The sequence below is a fragment of the Grus americana genome, chromosome 25, assembly GCF_028858705.1.
Source record: "Grus americana isolate bGruAme1 chromosome 25, bGruAme1.mat, whole genome shotgun sequence".
NCBI classification, from domain to species: Eukaryota; Metazoa; Chordata; class Aves; order Gruiformes; family Gruidae; genus Grus; species Grus americana.
The window spans coordinates 7,208,172-7,232,389 of record NC_072876.1 but is presented as its reverse complement, the minus strand read 5'-3'; the positions used below and the strand labels follow the sequence as shown (position 1 = coordinate 7,232,389).

Genomic DNA, 24,218 nt, shown 5'->3' with positions numbered 1-24,218 from the left:
CACTCATTTATACTCATCTCAAAGAAAAGGCACCCATAAAAGCAGAGTCACTGTGGGTGAACTACTCATGACCTTCAAAAAGGAGTGGCACAAGTGAGGTCCATACGAACACAGCATGACTCAGTTGCCCCTGGCAGAAAACTATTCACCAGTGTGAAATAAGAGTGAGGGAGAGGATAAAGCCAAGCATTTGTTACCAGAATCTGTGAGCATCACAAAGCCATCACTGCCATCGCTGTCCACAGACAGCCCATCCTCAGGGCCGCTCCCATCCACAGATGTGGTGTCGACGGAATGCTGGGATGCTGTCCTCTTCATGGAGAAGAAACGCATTCGGCTGCTGCCACCCCCACCTGGAGTCACTGCTCCCTCTTCTACTTTGGGCACAGAATCCCTACAGAAAAAAACAAAAAAACCCAAAAACAAACAAACAAACAAACCCCCAACCCCACCAAAGTGATAAACAGCTCAGCTTCCCGATTATACAGATATTGGGCTAGACTCTGAACACTTGCAAGTCAGACTTTAGTGTACTTAGACCAGCCCTAAGAGATGAAGATCTAACCTATCTTTAATGATAGGACCCTATCTTTAAATGACACGGAAAGAAAGGGAGCGGTCAGCCTGCATTTCCCCCCTCCCCTGCAGCCTTGCTGCTGCTATTGCGAAGCACAGGAGGATGTCCCACTCACTTGGCTGGGGGGAGAGAGAGCATCTTCTGCACGGTGGAGGTCATCTTCTCCCGGCTCAGGCTCAGAGCATCTTTTGTTATAGACATGGCTTCTTTGGTGAGGTCCATAGTCACGTGCAGGGCTTCCTTCGTGGCATCCTTTGTGATATGCAGTGCACTAGACAACTCCACCTCTATGTTCTTCAAAGGGATGAGTTCTGCCTGGCCATCGAGAGCAATGTTTCCTCTCCCCAAGGGCTGTGTGTCTGAGGTTGGGCTAGCAGGGAGAGCAGGAGGGCTCTGAGGATGGCTGCTGGTCTCTGCAGGTTTTTCTGCAACCAGGGCTTCCACAGCTTCATGGGCTTCCTCTATCAAACCTTTCTCCTCTATGCTCTTACTACATGGAGCTGTACTCAGAGCTCCATCACTTGCAGATCTTGGGGGTCTCTCCAGCAGTACACTGGTACCTGTATTTTCAATCCCACTGTCTTTTGGGGCCTCTGAGGTACTGCATACTTCCTTCTCTGAACTGGTCTCTGATTTCAGCTCCTTCTCTTCAGCTGCCAGCCCCTCCTTGCTGTCTGAAGGTGAGAGCTCTGACTCGATCAGGCTTGTTGTGTCCGAGTCAAGGGATCTGGGTTCCAAGACGGAGCCTGGTGCAGGGTTCATGAGTAGGGCCACTTCGGCACTATGGAACATAACTCCTACACAAGCAGACATGGGATCTAAAGGAGATCCAGTCACTTCCTGGGTATCTTGGGCCAACTGCTCCTGTAGCATTTGCAGAACTTCTTTCATCCTGAGCAGCACCAAGTACTGGTAGTGGTTGAGCCGAACTTTGACGTGAACAGATGAGGACACAAGGACATGGATATCAGCAGACGCTTCCAGCTCTTTATCATCTACTCCATCATCAACTTCGCATTCAGATTCTCCCAAGACATCCATTGTCTCTGGGGCCTTGCAGATGTTCTTCAGATCCTGGTCAGTCTTTGATCTTTGACAAACCCCATGTTCTCTGGAAAGGTTCTCATTCTTGGAGTGATTGCTAAAGCTGGCAGAAGGCTTGATTTTCAACTCTGAGGCAGCTAATTCCTGTCGTTTAGATATCTGAGCTTGCCCCCACCTCTTGGGAAGGCAGGCCCAAATGGAAAGGGGAAGAGGGTCAATAAAGCTAAGGGCTCTGCCCTTTGAGCTTTCAGCCCCCTCAAAGTCCAGGGAAATCTCAGTGAAATTCATAGACCACAGATCTTCAGAGGCAGAGGTTCTGTGTAGTAGCTGGGGAAAGCCTGGATGCTTCTGAGGCCTATCATCCACCTCATACGCATGGCGCAAGAAAAGGGTGTGGAGGAGGCCAAAATTGTCCTGAGACCTTGGGAACTTAGTGTAGCTGGAGTGGAAGAATTCCGAACTGGCAAATTTACGGAAGAGGCTCTGGAGGTCCTGACAGCTACAGAAGGGAGCATGGCGGGTGTTGGTGGCAGTCATCTCTGACGTGCAAATGCAGAGTGTCTGTGGGCGATCTTGATGGTCAGTGACTTTCTTCTCCACAGGGATGTTAAGCTACGCAGAGGAGAAAGACATTACAAGTAAAGTGGTGAGAAGGGAAATTAACAGAGGCTTATGCTGGCCATTTACACGGAAGGGCAGCTGTGGAATGTATAGACAATTGAGAAGTCTTGGTCTCTACTAAAATCCCAAGAGCTGGACTAGACTCTCAATTTATCCCTATCTGAAAAAATAAATAAAATTTACAAATCAGGGAAGAGGAATCAGACACAAGGGAATTTAAACTGAGTTTTATTTTAGGTTCTTTTACCATCCATGGCTTATGTAGCAGCTCAAGGTACAACATTCACTTTGATCTTTCTCTGCAAGGACTTACTATACTTTCAGGCCTTTAAGTGTCCTCACAAAACCACTAAACAAGGGTAGTCAGTGACAAACACCATAGACATCAATGCAGCAGACTCAGGAGAGTCAAAGTGCTTTCCAAAGGCCAGAAAACAACTTTTGACTACTTGAACCATCAATTTCTCCTTGAAACTGTTTTCATAAGTACTGACTTGCCTGCCTATTCTGGACTAGAGCGCAAGCACGTGTTTTACTGCCCATAGATCAAAACAAAACTAACACAAGTAGCAGACAGAAAAAAGTTACAGAAAAGCAGAGGTTTTGTTTTCTCATTCTGGACTCCAGCTATGTCCTGGTCTCATGTTCCTTCCACAACAGGGAGGGAGAGAACATTGAAGACTAGGAAAGGAAGGAAATTAATGTACCTTCAGCCGGAAGCCATCCAGTCGAACATCAACATGCTCATCATGCTTTCCTGAGTCCTCCAGCTTGTAGATGGCTTTGAACTGCTCCAAGCTGCGATAAAGATCCAGACAGAAGAGGTTTATCCAGAGCACGCTTGCTATATCCAGGGTAAGCATCAGGCCATTCAGCTGTACATACAGGTTTGGGCACGGAACTAGAATGAAACAGAATCGAGACAGATTAATAATAGTAGAAAAGGCCCTTCAGGTGGTCTCCAGCTCAGTGTATAAGCTGCACAACACCAATGCAGAAGGCTCCGACACCCACTGGAAGACAGATCTCTTGATGAAAGGGAGAAGCTGTGGTGCACCACAGAAACAAGGTGTTCCAGGTCTCACATCAAGCCATCCGCAGAGCACCCAAAGCACCCTACAGTCCTACTCCAGTGCTAACCAATAAGGCAGAACCCCAAGAACTGGGCAGGCAGCAGCTCCTTCAATACATTCCTGGATACATTATTTTGCAAGCACAACTTTGCCTCCACATTTTGCAGCAGGCAAACTCTATCCCACTTTTCCACAGGCAAAAAAAAAAAAAATTTAGAAAGGCAGACATCAGAAAACTAAACAGAAATGGACACTCGGAGAATACATAATGGAGTTCACACACCTAAAGAATTAGGAGTTGACTGATTCTTTAAGAAACTTATGAAGGAGGTGCTAACCTTGGTGTATTACCTGGAAAGTCCTGATTGTCTGGGAAGTAATACTCTGTGAATTCAATATGGATTGCAGAGACCTGATCAGGAAGTTTGAAGAATTTTCTACTACATGAAAGCAAGGTGGAGGGTTTCTTACTTTGTTGACCAGCTGTAGAAACCTGAAAACACAATGGTATGCAGTTGTGCAGAATTCAGATTTGGCAAAACAAAGTGTCCCAGTAACCCTGCAGTCTCCCGTATTCGATCCATCTCATTTACACATCAAACATACCCTGCTTTCAAGTAAAAATAAAACTTTATTCTACCTGCTAATATTGCCAACTCCTCTCCTTTGAGGGAATTTAGCTCTTTATGTCTCCTGTCACTGCTAGGAAGAGCCATGAGAGTTAGATGACATGAATAAACAGAACTGAAATCTATTATAGGTTTCTGCAAGATTAACAGCACGTTGGTAAGTTCATTATAGGATCTGGTACTGATTATGCTCTTGGTTATGGCGTATATGGATGTAGGCCTCACCCAGTCTAGTGATGCTTCCTGTCCTGGGTCAGAAAGCAGGAGGTAAGACTTATTCCTCCTCTGTCAAAAATCCATATCCTCACTAACTTCTCAAATGCATGAAATCTTTTGCCCTGGGCCTGCCTAATGCACGTTTAGTGCTAAAACTCTGTGGTTATGCATGCAATTTCCTCTGAACATGAAAATTATCAGCAGTTTATACTTGGTTTAAAAGTTTTACATGGAGCATAATAACGGCATTTGGGTTCTCTGGGCAGAGTTTTGATTGTCTTGGATGACACAGGATTTGCTCGATTTATTTGAATCATATCAGATTCAATTTCTTTTTTAAGAATGACATGACCATCTCCAGACACTGCTCAGATCCCTACCTGGTGAACATCCAAGTCATCCACTCGAACTACCACACAGCTGGATCGAAGCCGGTTCCAGGGAGGGTGCCGGAGTCTTGGCAAACTCGTGGGAGGTACACGGCCTTTCTCCAAGGGACTTTTATGGGGACTCAATGAAGTATCTGTGGGGATGGAAAAGCAGAACGAGCAGGGTTTTACCTCCTTCACAGCGATCTTCACCAATAGCAACACCTATGTGCTTACAGAGCAGAATTAACAGCCTCAAAATTAGAAACAGATGGGCACGGGTAGGCAGGGGAAAAAAAAACCTCACAAAAAAACCTTAGGACTTTTGAGGGAAGAACACTGTGAAAGATGAGTGTGCTCTGTAGCAAGAGAACACATTCTTCAGCCAGGATTTAAGTATTTAATTTACTCCTTATATACTCACTCATGGAGAAACTCAATAAATAAGCTAGGAAAGTGAGCACTGCAGTCTGTCCATTCTTGCTGCAGTGTTATTCCAGTATGATAGCCAAATACTTTGCCATTATATTTAGGATTTTTAGTGTGCTATGGATTTCTGCACCAACAAATCAAACTGCTAAACTGGGGAGAGGTAACTAGAGATACTGCTGGATGGAGCAAAATTGTTGCCATCTCCTGCTTTACTAGCAGTTTTATCAAATACCATTACCTGGTTTCCTTCTGAAGGGGGAAAGTGGAGTTCTGGCAAATGCAGGGTCCATTTCTTCACAGAGCTTCTCAATCTTGCTTTGAAATTCACTGACCAACTTCTTTGCCCACTGTCCTCGTGTTTCCATTGCTTCACTGTACCTCACCCAATGCTTGCAGGCATCTCCTGCATGAAAGCAAACATTCTGGCTTTAAAATTGAGGTTCCTGGATACACACAACCCTCTCGTGCCCCTCAAATGTATGCAAATCTGTACAGCATTCCTCTTTATTGATATCAGATCTGCAATATGCAATATGCAGCATACTAAGTGCTTGTGAAACAAGTGCAGGCTTTGACACGACAGAGCCGGTCCTACCAGCAAGTGTTCCAAATTCAAGTGGTGGGAAGAATGCCAAGATCACTGTTTCTTGATTCTTCAGCTAACCACAAACATTTTTCTCCTGGGATACATCCTATAACCCTTCCAAATTGATTAGGCACATGTAAGAGCTTAAGCAACTGAAAAGGAAAACAAAGGTTCAACTTTATGTCTTTACAACAGACAGCAACTTATTCCTCTCTCTACTCTGCTCTGTCAGCAACTTGTCAGCCATCCACCAACAGGTAAATTGGATTAACCCTGCCCATGAGGATTTAAGTCCCAAGTCCTTTGTGTAGCCTTTCTTCCAGTCCTGCCTGAAGCCATATAGCATCACTGTTCAAATTCTTTTTTTTATGCCCCTCCTCAAGTTGGGAGGCCACATGCTCCCCTACCTGCCCTGTGGAAAGGATAATAGTCAAAAGCCATCCTCCTGAAGGTCAGCTGCATGGCACCTCCCAGCATCCCATGCTTCAGAGCACCTGTGGAAAACAGAACAAAGAAAACCACAATCAGCTCTGCAATCCAAGTCCTGATCCAGGAGAATTCAGAACATTGCCTTGATTGCCACCACTCATTGATTGTCACTGTGGCCAGTATTAGAGTATCATCTTTTAAAAAGCTGTATTAAAACCTTGTCCTAGGCAAGGACAAGTTGAACTTAACAGGCCAATGGTTTATATCGTAAGAACCAGATCTAGAATCTCAAATTCCAAAATCCACGATCCCATTGCTTCCCAGGCCCCTATCAATTACACTTCCCACTACGATAACCAGCACTTGTGTTTCCAACAGTTGCTGGTAGGGTCAGTGAAATAGAGACAATAAAACTGAGCTAAGATGTTGATAACAACAGCTCAGGAGACAACAACAACTCAGGAAACAGTGATACACAGACCAACTCAAAAATATCTGGAATTGTGATAGACATGGGTAGGAGATTATTTTTTTTCCTCTTTTTTAAAGGGAAGAAGCAGTATGACTTGGATCAGAGATGGCTGTGCAAAGAGATAGAGAGGGGTACATTTGCCTCAAAGACAAAAAAGTGCTTAGAAATATATCTCAGCATGGGGGAGTTAGGAGTAAACCAGACACTAGTAAGCAAAGCCTTGCTTGAAAAGAACTTGGTAGGCAGGGGAACAGTCTGTCAGAGATGGCAAAGAATCCTTGTAGCTATGCTACTGTGAATGTCCTGAACACTGTCAAAACAAACGTTTTCTCACGAAGTGGAATGATCTCGCTTTATCCCCATTGCTCAATGCCAGATTGTTCCTAGAGCATATCCTCTATCACTTCAACTAGGTCACTGGCAACCACGTCCACTGATGGACTTCCCCGTGTTTGTCCCAGAGAGCCAAGAAAGATTTTCCAATACCTACTTCAGGCGCACAGAACCGATCTCTCCAAACTGCCTATTGCCTATTGGGAAACAGTAATATGAAAGATGTTTGTTCTCAAGAGAAAAATCCTCCTTCAAGACCGAAAACTGATGACCGGATTAATGTTTTCATCCTGCAGTGTCCTTCTGATGCTGCTCTCAGTTACCTGACTCTCGACTGTGGCTGTCATCGCAGATATGCAGATCCAAGCGTGAGATGAGGAGGTGGTACGATGACTCTTTCATGTCATGCTTATCAAAGTATTGACCAATGCTACTTGCATTCGGGCTGACTCCAAACGGCTGAGACCAGGACTGCTGGGTACTGGGAGCAGGCGGTGTGATCTATTGGAGAGAGACAAGCTCAGTGAGAACTAACAGAAAGAAGAAAAAAAAAAAAGACAAAAAAGAAGAGAGATGTTACAATACGATTAAAAACAACTCATGCAATCTTCCAGACTGCAAGGCAGCAATTTATAGAAATTGAATTGGAAGTCCAGAAATCTGGATCCCCTCCTATGTTCTCACGAGCAAAACTCTTTGTCTGTGGTTCTGTCTCCTCTACATCAAGCTACCGTTCAACTTGAAATACGCTTTAAGACTCCTGGACAAAAAGGGCTAAGTATTCCTGCTCCTCCTTTCTATGTAATCTCACTGCACTATGTGCAAAGCCCTCCTTCCCTGGACGTTCCATCACCAGCACCGACATTCCTCTTCCCTCACCCTTGTCTCTGACAAGAGACCCTTGTCTCTGAAAACATCTTTTGCCCTCTGCCCTACATATTTATTCTGTGACATTCGTCAAACAATTATTCAGCACAGCATTTTGAAAACAAAGAAAGCGGTAAGGGAAGATCAAGGCTCCTAGCAGAAGCAGCTGTTGTAAGGTTCTCATACACCATGAAGCTATACACGAACCAAAGAGCAATTGCAAAAATCAAGAGCTCTCTCTAGAGTATTAAGGTGAAAAAAAAAGAAACCTGAACAACAGTGAAATTGGATGCCAATGTTTTTCCCTTGAGCATCACAGCTCACTATGGTTTTATGTCATAATTTATTATACCAGAGTCCCTTCCCCCAGGCCTATGCAGATTGCCAGAGACAGAAAAGATTATTTCTAGAACATATTTATTGCTTATTACCAAATCAAATCTTCATGGGACCCTCTGCAACTTTCCATGTGCCAGCCAAATCCAAAAAACCATGCAACTTCACACCATTTTTTCCCTGCCAGCAGACAGAATCTACCCTGCGACTACATATGAATAACCTCTAATGCTTATTGGTGATGAATCCAACTCCTTTGGTCCCCCCATTACCCAACAATAGCCCGCAATCCAAACAATGCTGACCTGACACGAGGTAAGCCTAACAGTTGCCGTCAGTGAGATGCTCTATGAGACGCCACACAAACAGAAACCGCCTCTTTCACCTTGTCTTTTCCATTTTTCCTAGCAGACCAACATCCAAATCACGATTCACTCACCTGTACAGACTCTGGTGCCAAGCTTTTCCTCTGCTGTGCAGACTTCTCCATGGCTTCACTGAGAGACTCTGCGTATTTCATCATTGCTTTCAGCTGAGAGTCTGTCAGCACCCAGAGCAGGTCATCAAGGAGAAACATCAGCTTAGATGCCATAACATTGCAATCTTTGGTCTGAAACAGCAAGGAGTCAGAGACTTTAGGAATTGTGACCATATACATATATTCTTCATAATACACAGAAGCTGTAGGAGAAACAGAGAGATGCTGCTCTGAAACTCATCTGGTGGATGTCCACAGTACCTCCTCTGAGAAGGAAAGTAGTCAAAGCGACCTCCTCTTTAGGAGGCAAATTGCTCACTGGTTTAAAAAACAAAAACAACAACAAAAAGGTTTAATTGTTATTATTTTTTATCTACTCGTCATCACATTTCCATTGACAGCTAAAAATAAGGCTACCAGGCTTTAATTTCCCAGTAAAGAGATGACAGGTCTCCTTGGGATATTCAAATGGATTTAAAAAAAAAAAAAAAAAAAAAAAAAAAACAAACCAAACCCAAAACTTACTCCATACATGTTATCCTCCCCTGGGAATTAATCTGCTTTGACATTTAGTAAGAACACAGCTGTTTCCAACAGAAAACACAGAGCGATATGGCAGCTCGGGCTCAACGTTTGTGAAGGAAAAGAACGGTTGCTGATGAACACGGGAGGAAATACGCATCATCACTGCACCAGGCAGTGAGGCTGTATCCTGCAATGAATGGAGGAAACTCTCACCCTTCTCTTGAGAGAGATCTGGATCCTCCCCTGGTTGGTAATGAGTCTCAGAGGAGTAGTAACAGGATCCTGATCGCCATTGTCAGTGGCATCTGCTTCTATCCGAAGTGTCTGCCAGGTGAGCTCTTTGAATGTCAAAACCTACCCAGAAGGTGAAAAAGAAAAAATAGGAAAATGTTAAGATTTTCAACAACTTCAAGGATTAAACTAAATGTTTAGAAGATGTGGAATGAAACAAGGCCACAGAAAATCATTCAATGTGCTCTTCTACTGTGATCCCAGTACAAAACCAAAATCATGCCCCAGGTAACATCTAACCCCCTCTCTCACGCTGAGTTTAAAACCAGACAAATCACAAGGGCATTCAGAGCTTCTTCAGTTTCATCCTCTTGGATTAGAAGAGCTCAGAGAAAGCTCTGAACACAAGTCAGCTCCCAGCCACCCTGTTCCAGCAAACAGCAGGCAAGCTCACCAAAGCTCCCTACTGCCACCATAGGAGAATTCAGACAACGGCCTGATTACCTCAGAGGCCTGGGGTAGCACGAGTGCCACACTTCTGCCCACATTATGACAGGCAACATAAGATGACTCTTTACCTCTCCTCTCTGTGGATCAGTAATGCGGGTGAGTCGCAAGTCACTCTGTTGCCAGTTCGGGTTGACGCTGTAGCCTTGGAGCTGCCATAGCTCAAAAGAAGCATGAAAGGCCTTGGAGTGAATCTTGATGGTGATGGAATTGACAACGATAAACATCCCCTCCACGACCTTTTCAGCAAAGCCATATTCACTGCAAAGAGCAGATCCCTCAAAGTCATCACCTGTTACAACAAAAGCCTCAGAAGCGGTAAGGCTACACACGGAGAGACTCCAAGGTTTATAAGCAGTATTAGAACCACTTAAACCTGAGCGCAGAAGGCCAATGGTTAACCACCGAGAACAACAGCCCCCCATACCCCAGTAACATGTCAGAAAGAAACTACAGGGCTCAGGGTCTGACCTTTGTCCTGCGGCAAGAGCAATGGGAGACTGTCCGTTGGGTGGCCGAGGCTCTTCGCATGTTCGCATCTCTACCTCCACTTTATCCAGGTACTGTAAAGACAGAACATAGGAGCAGTAAATACAAGACCGAGACTCAAGCTCAGCCTACCAGCCTTAGGCCTGAGACTCTAGGACAGGGATAAACAAGCTCTGGAGTCTCACGCCTCTTCAAGAGCCTCATGTGTTAAAGGTCTCACACCGTCAGTGCCAGGATCATTGGGTAATCTGAATCCCCAGAAGTGGGGGGAAAACAAACAACAAAAACCAGGCACAAGGTTGCCCTAAACTTTGCTGAGAGCTCAGCCCAGCTCCATCCTGCAGCGAAGCATGGGTCTCATGGGAGGTCACTCATCGCCAAACAGGACTATTCTCAGAACTCCCCTTCCCCTATGCACTAGGGGCCTTAGAGGATTTAGGTCAAGTGAAAATTTGAGTATGCACGTCACAGTTTCCCTCTGCAAATTTTTTTCTCAAGTAGGAGAGATTAAAAAGAGCAAGGAAGAAAAGGAATGAACAAGAGAGGAAACATTACCAGGCAGATTGGGTGTGTTTTCAGCTTTGTCCACTGGATCTGAAACAATAAAGTTGAGGTTACGAGAGTTATCTTTGCATTGGAAAGTTCAAGAAATCGCAGGGAACCATCTGAGCCCAAAGTTCATCTCTGCGAAACGACCACAGTGACAATCCATCACGTCTCGCTGTATCCAGGTCAACCAGGCTCACACAGACAAGTGAAGAGACATTCCAGCCGCTAGACGTATAAACCAAGCTTAGCTTTTGGATCTCGCATATAATCTCGAGTAATAGATATTATGCAGGACAAATTCTGATTTTTCGTATTCCTTTATGGAGAATGTTCTTGTCCTTAAAGAGTTAAGAATTAATTGCTGCTGTTACTGGAAGTTAGGTAACTCTTTTGAAGACTGTGCACAAGCCAAAAAGATCCATTTTATTTTCTTACAGCAACACTTATTCTGCAGTTCCCGTAGGAGGGAAAACAAATGTTTGTTACTAAATTAAGCAGATCTGACTAAAAGCAGAGCGGATCAGATGAGCAAGACAGGCTCATTTTTATTGTCACTTAGAGTAGAACCATTTTTCTTTTATAGCAAGTCTCTCTGATATACTGAAAACTTCTACTTTCACGTAAGGCAACTATGGTTAGTACCAACCAAGATTAAACAATCTGGCATTTTATATCAATTGAAAAAAAATCATTTTTTCTCTAAAAAACATAAAAAGGAAGAATTTCTAAGAGGAGCTCAGTGTGCAAAAGTGCAACTGCATGCACAATTTCAGCAATTATGCATGTAAACAGATAAGTGTGGGCATAAAGGCTGAGTGCAGCTTTTCACTTGCACTATTCATGCATTTCTTACGAATTGCATTTTCAACAACCAAGACTTAAGTTCAATTTATTTTTACAATGCCTCACAGCATAATTAGGCTTTCAGGGAACTGCACTCCATTTCTCTCTGCTTCCTATTCCTGCTGGAAGTCTGTGTTACTTCTTTAGCGTAAAAAAAAAAAATAAAATCAGCAGGGATGAGGGAAGACACAGAAAACTCTTTTGCTATCAAAACAGCAGGGAAATAGGAGGGAATGACCAGACAGGTCTGTCAAATCCTAAGTGACATAGAGGTGATGAACAGGGAACGATTGCTCACTATTTCTTCCAATAACAGTACCAGGTTATCAACTAAAACTAGAATATGCAGGCTTGATAAAGCAAAAGCAGGTGTAGTTAGGCTGTGAAATTCTTTGCCATGGCACACTCTGGATGTTAAATAAGTGGGTCCAGAAAGCATCTGGGCAAATTTCTGGAAATTCGTCAGTGGCTATTAAATACACAGACCTCACTGCTGGCTTCACAAGTCACCCGAAGGTGAGGAAGGACCACAGCACACTTTTCCTCTGCTTCTCTCAGCATCCTCTACCATCAGGGGCAGAGCAGTTAGCAAAGGCAGCCTGGTGAAACCTGCTGCAGTTACTTCATAACATTCAATCAGCAGATCTCACACCCCAAGCACAGGGTTTGAGATGTGGGGACTGAATCGCATCACGATTCTCCAACAGAAATTCCCAAGTGACACACAGAAGCTGCCAGTGGAAAGCCTCTGGGATGCGAGCGCAGTTTCCTCTGCTCACCCTGATAGATGCCTTGTTACAGTAGACCCGGGTGATGGCAAGCCAGGTGGGCAGCTCCAGCACATTCTGCAGCACCTCTTCATCCAGCTCCAGGTTGGTCAGCTGCCCCTGCCCTTTCAGCGTGCTCAGGTTGATTTTGTCTGGAGAGAGATTCTTGGTAAACCTACAAGAAAAGAAAGAGGCGACTTGAAAAACAACCCCCAGCAAAGCTGCTGAGACTAGAGGAGCCTTTAAGTGAGCTATTTTAAGTATAAGGATCTGCTTGCTGTTTTGTTAAACCCTTTCTGACATTTTTAAACCCAGGGCATGTTGGTTGCTCCAGAAAAAACTGTCTGTACACTTTGACATTTGAAGGACTTGTTTGTTTGGGTTTTTTTTTTTTTGTTTTAAGTCAAATTCAAGTTTGAGAAACTGAAAATTCCTTCGAAAGCACTGGGCAACCTGGAAACCAGCAAAACTGCCCTAGGACAAAAGCAAAGAAAGCCAAAGGCAAACTGCAACAGGTCAGCAATTTTACTCCCCCAGAAGTGTCATATCAACCATGAAAAGTTTAATTATTTAGATTCTTTTTGAAGTTTCTGACACAGGAAAGTAAAAGATCATTAATAAATTACTTTTACGGCTGTCTCTTTAAACACCAGCCTGGCAATCCAGCCTGCTCTTTGGTCAGCAGGTCCAAACATGCAACCTAACTCCTCTCCCTAGTGACCAGCCCAAGCTCCTGTCCTCCTCTCCTTTTGGCAACCAGCAGCTGCTGCTCTCTCTGGTTGCAATTCCTCCTCCCAAGGGCTTCTGTTCTTTCCACCTCCCTTGCATGCAGCAGCCTAGGATCTTCAAATCCCTTATGTGCCTGAAACTTAAATGCAATGGATGGAACAATTTCAGCAGGATGGCTCAAGAGCAGCGTATTCTTGTGTAGATCTGAAAATCTCTGACTTCATTAAAACCCCCGTGGCCCCTAAGGAACCGTAAGAGCCAGGTTAGAGGGCAATAGCTCACAGAGGCTGTATGCGGGTCAGCAATACCCCTCTGGGACAGCTGTCTCCACCAAACCACCCTTCTGTGCAGGAGGGGCTGCCACCAAGGGAGCAAGGCAGCTTGCACTCCACAGTCACAGGACTCAAAGTTGAAGACTTCCTGCCAAACAACTTACTACTGAAGCCAGGGCTTATCCCACACATTCCTCTCTCCTAATGCTAATTCTAATTCTGTACAGTGGTCCAGATAGCGGAAGAGAAAGACCCTATTGTCAGCGTAAGCAGGATTAGTCTCACAATTAGTCACACGCTGCCATTCTCTCTCCTTTCCCTGCACCATCAGTGTGGGCTACTTCTCTGTGAAAGGCACAAAGGACATCTTGAACAAAGTCATTGCTCAAAGAGGGGAGGGGAGGAGGAACCAGAGCAACACTGCTGGGATGGCAGCTGATGCGGCGGCCACCATAGGAGCACGAGGTGCGGTACGAAACTGGCTGAGACGCCAGATCTGCTGCTGGTCAGTCAACGCAGGCTTCCCGGAGCAAAGCGCCTTCCGAAGGCGAATGTTTTGTTAGGAGAAAGTCTGACGGATGGCGAAGAGCCACTGACGCAGCAACTCCTGGAAGAGGAGGGTGGCACAAACAGCTGTGAGTTTGCCTACTACTGCTTTTTACCTTGATCCCTGCCACGGTAGAGTCGTCTGCTGCCACAGAAGCCCGAGTCAGACATTTACTGCGTCATGCTGTCACTTCCCTCCCCTGAGCCAAAGGCACACACTGACAGCTGATTAAAGACCAAGTTTATAACACACCTGCCAGCATCTCGGGCTGACATGTTCACTTTGAACTTGTTCCTCCCTTCAACCGGAGGCCTCTTGTTTACACACACCTAGGAAGGTGGCCAAGTTCAACACTGCTTCTCAGCATCCGTACAGAACCTCCCCACCGGAGGGGAGATATGGGGATAGGCTGAGGTTTGTGCTCGGAACCCTGCTGTGAGCACCCACAATCTCAGACACTGCTGAAAATTAGACCAAATACCTCCAGAGGCAATACATAAGCATCCTCGCCTTGCGTTAGTGAACCAGCTCTGTTGAAAGCTGTTGTAATCACGTCCACTTGGGATTGGATGGTAAGAATAAAACAAATACAACCTGAACAGGTAGGTAATTAAAAGCACCTGGCGCTGTTAAGCTCACAGGCTCTGCGGGCAGTGATCAGCTTACAGGCGGGGAGAGGCTGAGGCGCAGAGCGGCTTTCTCACACTTGTAAAGCAAGGATCAGAACCCTGGTGTCTCAAATCCTCCCAGGCTGAGCGTGCTTAGATGGGGAAGCTGCTTTCAGCTGGTAATGCAGAAGAAAAATATAAGGACGCATCTAAACCAGGGCATTACTTTTATTTAGTGTGTACGTGTATCAAAACCAACCCAGTAACACAGTGAAAGGACGCTAAAGCTGTGAAACAGGACACTGGTGGAGAAAGCGGTATGAAACATGATCTAGCTACAAACAAATAACTATTTGTAATCATCTGCAGGGAAAGGCTGCAGAGATCTGGCTGAACAGGTAAGAAAACCACCACGGGTACTACCAGACTCTACAGAGGAATCCCATTCATCAGGCATTCTAGATGCACCAAAACGTGCTGTTCCACCCCCAAAGGAGAGGTTACAGACCCCATCGATGATGGGACAACAGAAGCTGCAAGTTTTGTAAACAAATTCTCTCTTAAACTGAAAGAAATTCTCTCTTAAACCACACAGTCAAAATTCCTGAAGGTATGGCTATTACCAAGTCCCCCCTCTCAGTTTCTCCCCATGTAAAGGAATATGAGATCTTTAAATGGAATAATCTTCACATTTAACACATTTTGATACATGCAACGCATGTTAGATGGGGCTTACAAGAGGGAAAACAGATGAAGCGTGCCTGTGAAGTAGGGAGTTCATAGATGCCAGTCTTCATTACCTCTTGAAAGGACCTGCTTTGGTCACTGCCAGGGGAAGGAAAAAGCAGCGAGCACAGACAATTTTAGATACTTGTTGGCAGACTCCCTCCATTCATACTCATCAACAGTACCACTTTTGGCAGCATGGATTGCTGGCTTAGAGAAAAGTGAATGAAAATGGTAGCTATTAGGCAAACTGACAGTGCGGGATATTTGCCCCCCCCCCCCCCTTTTTTTTTTTTTTTGCAACTCTAACAGAAGTCACATAGCACTAAGCCAGTAAACTCAAAGGACAGCACTGCTTTTGAGCTTGCCAGGATTACTGTCACAAAAGTCAAACCCGAAAACTTTTTTCTATCTTGTATGGAATTGTCACCACAGAGTCACAAGGGCATTTTGTGTCTGCGTACACTTACACGAGCACGCATGCATCCACACTAACAATACCATGAGCAACATTTTGTCTCTGAAAGCGCCTGCCAGTGAGAAGCAGATCTGCTGCACCGAAGCCAAATGGACCATCGCAGCCACCAGCATCCACAGAAAGCCTTCAAGTGACTAAAAACGTCTTGCTGCATTCACAATCTAGGCAATGGGAAATACAAGCGAGAAGCTTCAGCTAGGGAAGTCCTGCTAGGTCAAGCCTCTTTCTTAGCCCAGTGGTTTGCAGGGAAGAGTTTTCCCCACAGTCTGTTTCCCACTGTTTTTTTCCATTTTAGATGACATAAGTGTTAGGGCTCTCAATCAATCTTCACAAGAAGCAGACAGATACAGTCTTTAACAGTGCTATTCTAATGTCATAGCAGACTGAAGGTCTCAGCCGAAGACGGTAAAAACACCCAGATGATTTAAACCTCAACGCCTTCTTGGGATTTGGCCTAGAAGAATGATGTTCTTTACAGAAACCCTCAGCTCTCTCGGGCAGTTTGAGATCATGATTTGATTTGCTCTGAACCCTCATTTCATGTTTTCGATGGGGAAAGCACAGGAGCGGCAGTCTATTTGCTCAATCATCAGCTTGAATATACATCAAAAAATGATGTCACTACTAAAAGAACAACTGCCCGATTCACCAGCTTGCATATCCAGAGGCCACAAACTCACTGACTGCAAGAGGGAATTTGGGCAAATCTGATTGCTGGCCCGAAGCCGGTCTATAATCATAAATATTAAATTTATGTTCACATTTGTAGCTGTCTAGCCACAATGTCTCCAACTGAGCAAATACATAGACAGATAATGTCAAGAAAAGACGTCTGAAATCATAAAACTTCTTTTCAGATCCATCTCTCTCATTACCTTGCTGCTGCGTGGTACAAGAACCTTCTTGTCAGTAGCTTCAGATGCTCGAACTAGATTTTCTGCCTCAGCTTCTTCTGCAGTTATTCAGTAATCATTGTCTTTTGTTTGTAATCACTACCTACAGCTAAACACATTCATTTCTATTAATATCTTTGTTACTATGGTTATTATATGTGAGAACTAATTAGCAGTACACCAGTGACCTTGATTTTACTTAATGACAAGCATCATCTATTGGCAGAAGAAATGGCTTGCAGTACTAGCCACAGTTGCAGATAGCAGATGGAAAAATACTCAAAATAAGTAAGCCAGGAAGGGGGTAACTTATCAGCTGCAACCCGAAAACAGACAAGCAGTATTAAGGGCTCCAAGGAAATTGCTGCAGACAAGGTTTTTGCCTTCATAGGAGTAACAGCAAGGGAAGAGATGAAGATTTTCTGCTTTAATTTGGAACACAAATACATATAATCTAAGCAACTATGGCAGAAGGACAGAAATTAGGCGGGGAGGGGGGGGGAAACAAACCCAAACATGTTCTGGCCAACGCAGATTTGCTCCTCACCAAAAATCTTCCCCAGAGCCCTGTCCGGTCAGGTTTTGGACAGGCCATTTCATGGGATTTCTATCATTTCCCTTGGGAAGCATCTTCTGCAATCCAAAAGTCTCAGTGATAGGACATTTCCCCTCATATTAAGCCTTCTTATCTCAGTAGCCAAAGAGCACGTTTACTTGAAAAAAAGGTTCATGACTGGTAAAATAAAAGGTCAGTGACTTCCAAATACAGGAAAACTTTCAAGACAGCAGCAGAAGCTTTAACTGCAAAACACTCAGAGTGAATTGAAAAATAATCTTGGAGGAAACAAAAGTGGGCAAGTGATCAAAACTTCTGTAAAAAGGGAAAAAACATAGCTGCCTTGAAGACATAAAGGAAGAAGAAGTAAAAGCCCTTTCAGGAAGAAAAGCCGTTTTACTTACTCGAACTTTTGGTGTTAACTGGAGCAATCTGTCTGGTGAGCATGCACAGTACTAGTCAAGATTGAGAGATTCAGAGTTGCGGACAAGGAAGAGAAACACACTGAGTTAGCAGAAGACTAATTTAGGCACAGTATCAGCTGATATCTAGTACTAATCTAGTTGGTATCATACCAACTTAGTATAAAGCCATGTAGAATTTAAGGCAATCTGATCAATACCAAACTAACCAATTGTTAGAAGATGGAAAAGCACCACATCTTATTAGTGAAAATCACCTCCGCAACTCCAGCTCTGCACCGCGTACAGTACTGGTATACCCTGGATACCGGTAGGCAATAATATTTTCCTTTGCTGACAAAGAGGTCCCAATGCAATAAGCCTGATGACTTCGCCCTACTTAAGTTACACAACAAACTCTGTACATGTGAGGTGTAACCTGGTAACAGCCTTTAGCGCTGCACTGGTAGGCTCCTCATCGGGGTAGATTTCAGTGCTTTGATGTGCCCGCATACACACGCCACTTACCAGCTTCCTGTTTTTCCAAATTTCACCTACATTGAATAAAAGGCTGGACCACTCCACCGCCCAAAGCCAAATGCAGTTTCACATGTGCCACAAAACATCTTTAGGTCCCAAACAAGCCACTTATCAGCTCTCGGCTCCAAGTTATCTATTGCAATACAACATGGCTAAGGTAAAAAGACTTAGAAATTCAATTCAAAGTTAAACTTGCAAAGGAAAATCAACATTTCTGAACAGATCAGGAACGAGACTGAACTATTACACGAAGCATGAATGTTGGGTCACTCCTCCCTGACGTCTGCATCCTCACTTAGTTAGACCCTGAAGGACACTTTCTTGTCCCAAACAGAAATTGCTCCTAAGCACTTGAATACTGGAAAACTGCAAAGGCTCCAGACTAGGTGTGCTTCTTGTGCCACACCCCCTGTCAACTAATTTGGTTCTAAGAGACCTGTAAAGTAAACCATGAACTAATCTGAAAGGAAGGAGGTTGGGTTTTTGGCAGGGGTTGAACTCCACCTTGCTGAGGAACTGTTTTGCTATTTCTAGCTCATCGGCTGGAAGCTCAGTAAAGTTTAAATGCCAACTGCCCCACGCTCCCAAATCTGGAATGCAAACCCTCGTCAGCTGCCAGGGAATTTCCCAAGACTAAACCCGAAGTAAGTAATAACACACGAAAGGAAACTAGGAAGAAACATATAAATAAATGCACTAGCCAGAAGCCCCGCTTCTCAGATTTTCAGAAATTATTCACCCTGCAATTGCAATCTGCATTTTTGTTTCCAACCTGCAGAAAATAACAGGTTATTACATAATTCAGACTCAACTGAGCAGCTGCAGAGGAGGTAAGAGCTCAAGGAGCCTAGGAGAAATAAGACAAGGGGAGAAGAGTCATGTTTAACAGCCCCTTTTCCTGACCCATCAGTCTGAAGAGTAGCAGCGGTGTAGAGAGGTTCCACGCGGCCAGCGCAGGGCTCTGCAAAACCCAGCAGCTGATGTCAGGATGCGTCCAGCCACATTTGCCCCCTGAGCTACTGAAGTGCAATTTATTTTTGCTGTAACCAGACTCTATTTAGCATTCCAGAAACAGCACACACTTCTCTCAAGCCGAGCAGAAGAGATTGGAAACACCTTGCATCCAGCAGCTGACACAGACTTCGTAAAACTGAAAGTTTGGTTCTTCTGGTAAACTGCAGCACAGCAACCCTGATTTTAGAGATTACTCTCCATGAAAGGAAAATGCCACGTCCTGTTATGTGTGCACTCTCATTTCCTACCCCTGTCTTGAGCAAAGAAGTCGTAGCTGTTTATTACTTTACTCCATAATAGCCTGAGGTTCCATCTTTCCATCAAGAATTCCTCAATATTAAAGTTTTAAAAAGTAAAAAAGCCATCAAAATGTACTAGGAAAATAAGAAATTTCCAAATTACAACATTAAAGGGTTTGCATCCAGCCTTAAACACTTTGCTAGACACAGCGTGTAAGAACTTAAGAGACAAACTTATTACAGGTGGTTCAATGCCGGATACCTCAGGAGCTCTGCCCGATGGCCCGCAAAATAGCAGCCACTGCTGGGAAGGAGGCTTGACAAAGCTTCTTTCTTATAAATTGGCTCAGAGTTTCATGCTACAGTTTCCACCCCATTCCCAAAAGTGCTCCTGTCTGCTAGTGTTCCCAGGGCTATTTTCAGAGCAACGTACAAACTGGCTCGTTAGTATTATCTCTACATAACTGTTGGGGAAACCATGACACCAAGTGATTAAGCGACTTCCCTTCAGCCACATGGAGCACGGCACTGCGACTGCCCTCCAGACCCAACCGCATGCCCTACCCAACACAGCCCCGCGGCAGGCATCTCCCATCTGTCCCCAAACGCTCCCACCCTTTGAGACACGTTCCCTGCTGCTCTCTGCCAGGATCAAGATGCAGAACTTAAAAATTCAGGGCAGTTATCCACACCTGGGTTACCTGCTCTCGGTAACATACTTGTGTTGCTCAAGTCCTCTTCAGCCATGCCAAAATGCATGCAAACTCCTTGCAGGTATGAGAACGCAACCACATCCCTCCTCTGCTTCTCTGCTGCTGTTTGTCCAAACGCTGGCTGCAGGAAGGGGTTATTCTGGGCTTTAGCTACCAGATTTGTTTTTCAAGCCTTCATGCTTTGGATTCCAACTTGTGGCACTTGGGCACCAAAGAAATTACTACCTGGCCGAAAAGAACGCCCTGAAAGCGGAAACAGAATGGTTTGCAGATGGAAATGTAATGGCTTTTTTATCATCAATTTTTAACAGCTAGCAGCTTTGTGGTTTCGCGTATTTCCCATAACTGGAACAGATATTTTAGGCAAATTATCATCTTCAGCAGTAGAAATTTCCCTGATTGCTGAAGGAGGATATTAAAGCAGCTAAAGCCAAAACTACAATGTTGGTCTCAGTTCTAGCAAAGAGACTCTGTCTCAGGCAAAAGTTCTCCAGAGGTCCCTTCTGCCTAAATCACTCCATGATTCTGTAGCTTCATCAGGCCATTCCCAGATGTGATTTCCTTGCTTTCCTCCCTACCCACCATGCTTTTTAAATTTCTTCCAGTTAATTTAGAATCAAGGTCAGGAAACTGGGAGAAACCTGAAGGCTTAAGTGGTAAGCATACACCTTATACTGATGGTAGGTCTTTCTAAATCAGGTTTCCAACACATTTTACTAACTGAATGCGCCATCACTTTGACCGTCACTGCAAGGGCACAGCTGCATCTCGGCATTTGAGCACGCAGCAATGCTGCAAAACACTTCAGGACAAGTGAGAAGTAAACAGACCGGAGAATTCAGACTGTATTTTCTTACAGCGACTTCCAGATCGCAGCATTTAGCCAAGAAATCTAGGCACTGAAGGGGGAACAAAATGCTCTTCAGACTTAGGGAATTCCCCACCCCTCTGTGTTGGGGAAGTGATGCATATGTGGTAATGTGATCTGACCTTCTGCCCAGGGCAAGCCACAGAGCCCATCTCAATGATCCCTGAACGGCAGAGACTCAGTCCCATTTTCTTGGCTGAAGAACCACCACTTCTGCCTCTTGTCCCCATCTCTTCTGAGGAGAAGGATGGGTCCCCTCAGGATAACACACCTCACTTCGGCCATCCTGACTTCAGGGAGCCTGGTAGCACCAAAGAGCAGGATGACCATCACCTACAATGGCCTTCCTTTGTCCTGTCTTAGCCTGAGAGCGTGTCTTTGAAGGTGGGGGTGGATAGAGGGCAGGCGAGGACATCACGTACACTTGAGCACAGAGGCACAAACAGCTCCAAGACCAACCGAAGAGCTAACCCAGTAACACTACAGAACAGTCAGGACTCACACGGCAGAGAGCAGTTCTTGGTCTTAGAGCCAGCTCTGAATTCTTTGCATGTGGCACAGAAGTAGCACAACTGCCTGGAAGGGGTGATACCGAATGCATTTTTAGGGCCAGGAAGATTCTGAGATTCTTACATCCAAGTTATGAAAAGAAGCCCATGTGTTCCTACCATGGCACGCTCTGTGACACCCACGTGTTCCTAAATGCTAAATTGATCTAGAAGAAACTAAAGATACACTAATAGGCTTTTCTGATATTTTCACTTCTCTACTAGCAGTGGGTTTGTCTGTGGCAAGGACTAGGTGCAATGGCAAATGAAAGAGGAGTCAAGGCAACCTCACCTGGAAAAAGGAATATATGGCGTAAACTACTGGGAACTGAGAAGAAAGGCTCTACTGAGATGCAGTACACTTTATGACGAGTTACACGACGCTGTTTCTTCTGGGTGCGTATTTGACCTACCTTTACAAGCAAAGTATTACATCCTGCACATGCTACTCAATTGTTTTGTTTTCTAGGAATTTTTTTTAAAAATTCTGTTTCTAAAGCCTATCTTATTTATCCAAAAGGGTGGCTCCAATACTGTGCTACAAAAGACAGTTCTACCAACTTCTGCCATGCCTCGTGTTCCTCCATATGACATCGGGATGGAGAAGTTAACAATTGACAGCGCAACCAAGCAACACAAGCAAAGCACAGCATAAGATGACACAGAAAACCTTGTTACAAACACTGCCTGAATCCCTTCCACAGTTCCACAGTAGCATAGCACCTTGCAGATACTGTCCTGACCAACACATGAAACAGCAGCCGAGATCCTATGTGTCTGCTAATCCAGTGTAATAGACTGGGAATAAAACAGAGCAGACCCCGGTGGCACTCAAGTACTTCATATACTCCGAAAAGGAACTCTGCACGCGTCAGGCTCTGTTTGCAAGCACGGCTCCAGCAGAGACAAAGCCACCAGTCAGTACCCCTGTACTTCTGTTGCAGACATCTCTTATCAGCTGGGCCAGCTGCCTGGACTGGTGGCTCAAGCGCCACACTCTTCCCTCTGCAAACACGTCTTGTTTTGTTTCCTGTGATGGTTTTCCTCTGTGTTTTCTCAGTGACAGTGCTGGTGTTACCTCAGCCAACTTTTCTCTCTCATTTCTCCTCTGCTTCCTTCTCACTCTACTCTCAGATTCCTGAAGTTCCTCCCACGCTGCAGTTCTCCAGGGCTCCTGTCAAAGCTAGAAACACTTGTGGTCTCCTTCCTCTGCATTCAAACCTGCTCCCAAACCCCACCCCAGCTCCTCTGCTGACACCAGCTTTTATTTCTTTCAGAGGCTTCTGACTCAGTGGCTCTTACACATCAACCCTCTGGAACTGCAGCAAGCAAAGCTATTATCTGATTATTTTCTCCAACTAACTTTTATTCTTTTCTTCCAAATGGAAGGATTACATGTTGCATTTCCTCTGGAAAGTATGTAACATACGCAATTACATGGTCTATTAAGGCCTATTACTCCACTGTTTACCAAATGGGGATAAACACCACCTTTATAATACTCCCAGAGTAAGTATCTACTACAGCTGCGCTAAGCACTATTAAAAAAAAAAAAAAAAGACAATAAAAAGAGGCTACTTTCAAACAAAACCAGAAAGAGGTAAAGGCAAATCACTGATTTTATTTTAAAGTAACAGATGTACTTCTATGAATAATTACAGGCTGGTAAACACAACCCAAGTACTGCTCTTGTTGTACAGCCTCAGAGGAGTTCAATCCAGATTCAAGTTCAAACACACAGCAAGCAGCTGATGCTTCAGAGCCCTTTGTCCCAGCCGTAAGGGTTTGATGTCTGGTTATAAACAACCTCCTGCAGAATCTGCCATCCCAATACTGCAGCCGTGTGCCAGTGCAGAGCCACCAAAAAGTGAAACCACCTAATCTGTTTTCTTTCCCAAGCTAAATATAGGACTAAAGAGTGAAAAGCACAGATAGTGAAAAGCACAGATGGTGAAAGCACTGCAAGTTTTTAAGATTCTTCTGCTCTAGGAATTTAAGCTGCTGAAGCACAACACAGGCTAAGCCTTCTAAAATAAATTCATAACTCAGCTCTGTCACTGACAGAAAAGCCCAGCTTTACAGATCACCGCAAGTGACCACTGTCATCCTATTAGACATGTGATTCACTTAATCTGAACAGTTGGTGTGAAATAGCTCTCTCATATTTTCCTGATCTTGCTGTCTCTCGTGACCGTTCCTTGCAAATAGAAAAGTAATAAGAGGAACAAAAAAAACACACCCATGCAGAAATGACTTCAAATGAAGACATAACAAGAGGAACAAGGAATTATTTCATATGCAAATGAAAAGCAGAAAATAAAGGCAGATTAATGATTCAGTAGCAAAATTCTTCCGGGCAAACGAGCATAGCTGAAAGAAAGACCCAAAGGGACTGTGAAGCTGAGGTATTTAGAGGAAACAAAACTGGAATGGAGAAACATCCCCTTTTTTATACAACATTAAACTGCGCTCACAAAGCATTTCTGAAAAACATCCACGATACGTATGCAAGAGAGGGGCAGGATGAGACCAGCCACCTCAAATGACAGAGGAAGTCCAGCTAGTACGAAAACAGGTAAAGCTCCAAATTTTTCGTGACTCTTGAACTGCAGAGACAGGTGAACACTAACAACCGGCCAGATGGGAGGGGAAGAGGGGCACTTTGAGCAGGAACACGCTGTAACAGTGCAAGATAAGGGAGACTGAGAAGCAAA

General features: G+C 44.5%; 1 protein-coding gene across 4 annotated transcripts in view; it reads right to left on the bottom strand.

Annotated features, from left to right (window-relative positions):
• Positions 1-24,218, bottom strand: part of BLTP3A (bridge-like lipid transfer protein family member 3A) — a 34,055-nt gene that overhangs the window by 8,956 nt on the left and 881 nt on the right. For 3 of the 4 annotated variants that reach the window (XR_008574144.1, XM_054803657.1, XM_054803659.1), the window contains exons 2-15: positions 12,385-12,547; positions 10,769-10,807; positions 10,196-10,287; positions 9,796-9,985; positions 9,200-9,340; positions 8,423-8,593; positions 7,104-7,281; positions 5,954-6,040; positions 5,199-5,363; positions 4,541-4,683; positions 3,667-3,808; positions 2,950-3,143; positions 693-2,233; positions 198-394 (exon numbers count right to left, since the gene is read on the bottom strand). Coding sequence is in view for 3 of the 4 variants with exons in the window: in XM_054803657.1 (XP_054659632.1) it covers positions 198-394; positions 693-2,233; positions 2,950-3,143; positions 3,667-3,808; positions 4,541-4,683; positions 5,199-5,363; positions 5,954-6,040; positions 7,104-7,281; positions 8,423-8,593; positions 9,200-9,340; positions 9,796-9,985; positions 10,196-10,287; positions 10,769-10,807; positions 12,385-12,547 (3,443 nt within the window). In the remaining variant the exon portion in view is untranslated. Of the gene's footprint in view, positions 1-197; positions 395-692; positions 2,234-2,949; positions 3,144-3,666; positions 3,809-4,540; positions 4,684-5,198; positions 5,364-5,953; positions 6,041-7,103; positions 7,282-8,422; positions 8,594-9,199; positions 9,341-9,795; positions 9,986-10,195; positions 10,288-10,768; positions 10,808-12,384; positions 12,548-24,218 lie in introns of those variants that run through there. The other variant, XM_054803658.1, reaches the window with a different exon arrangement.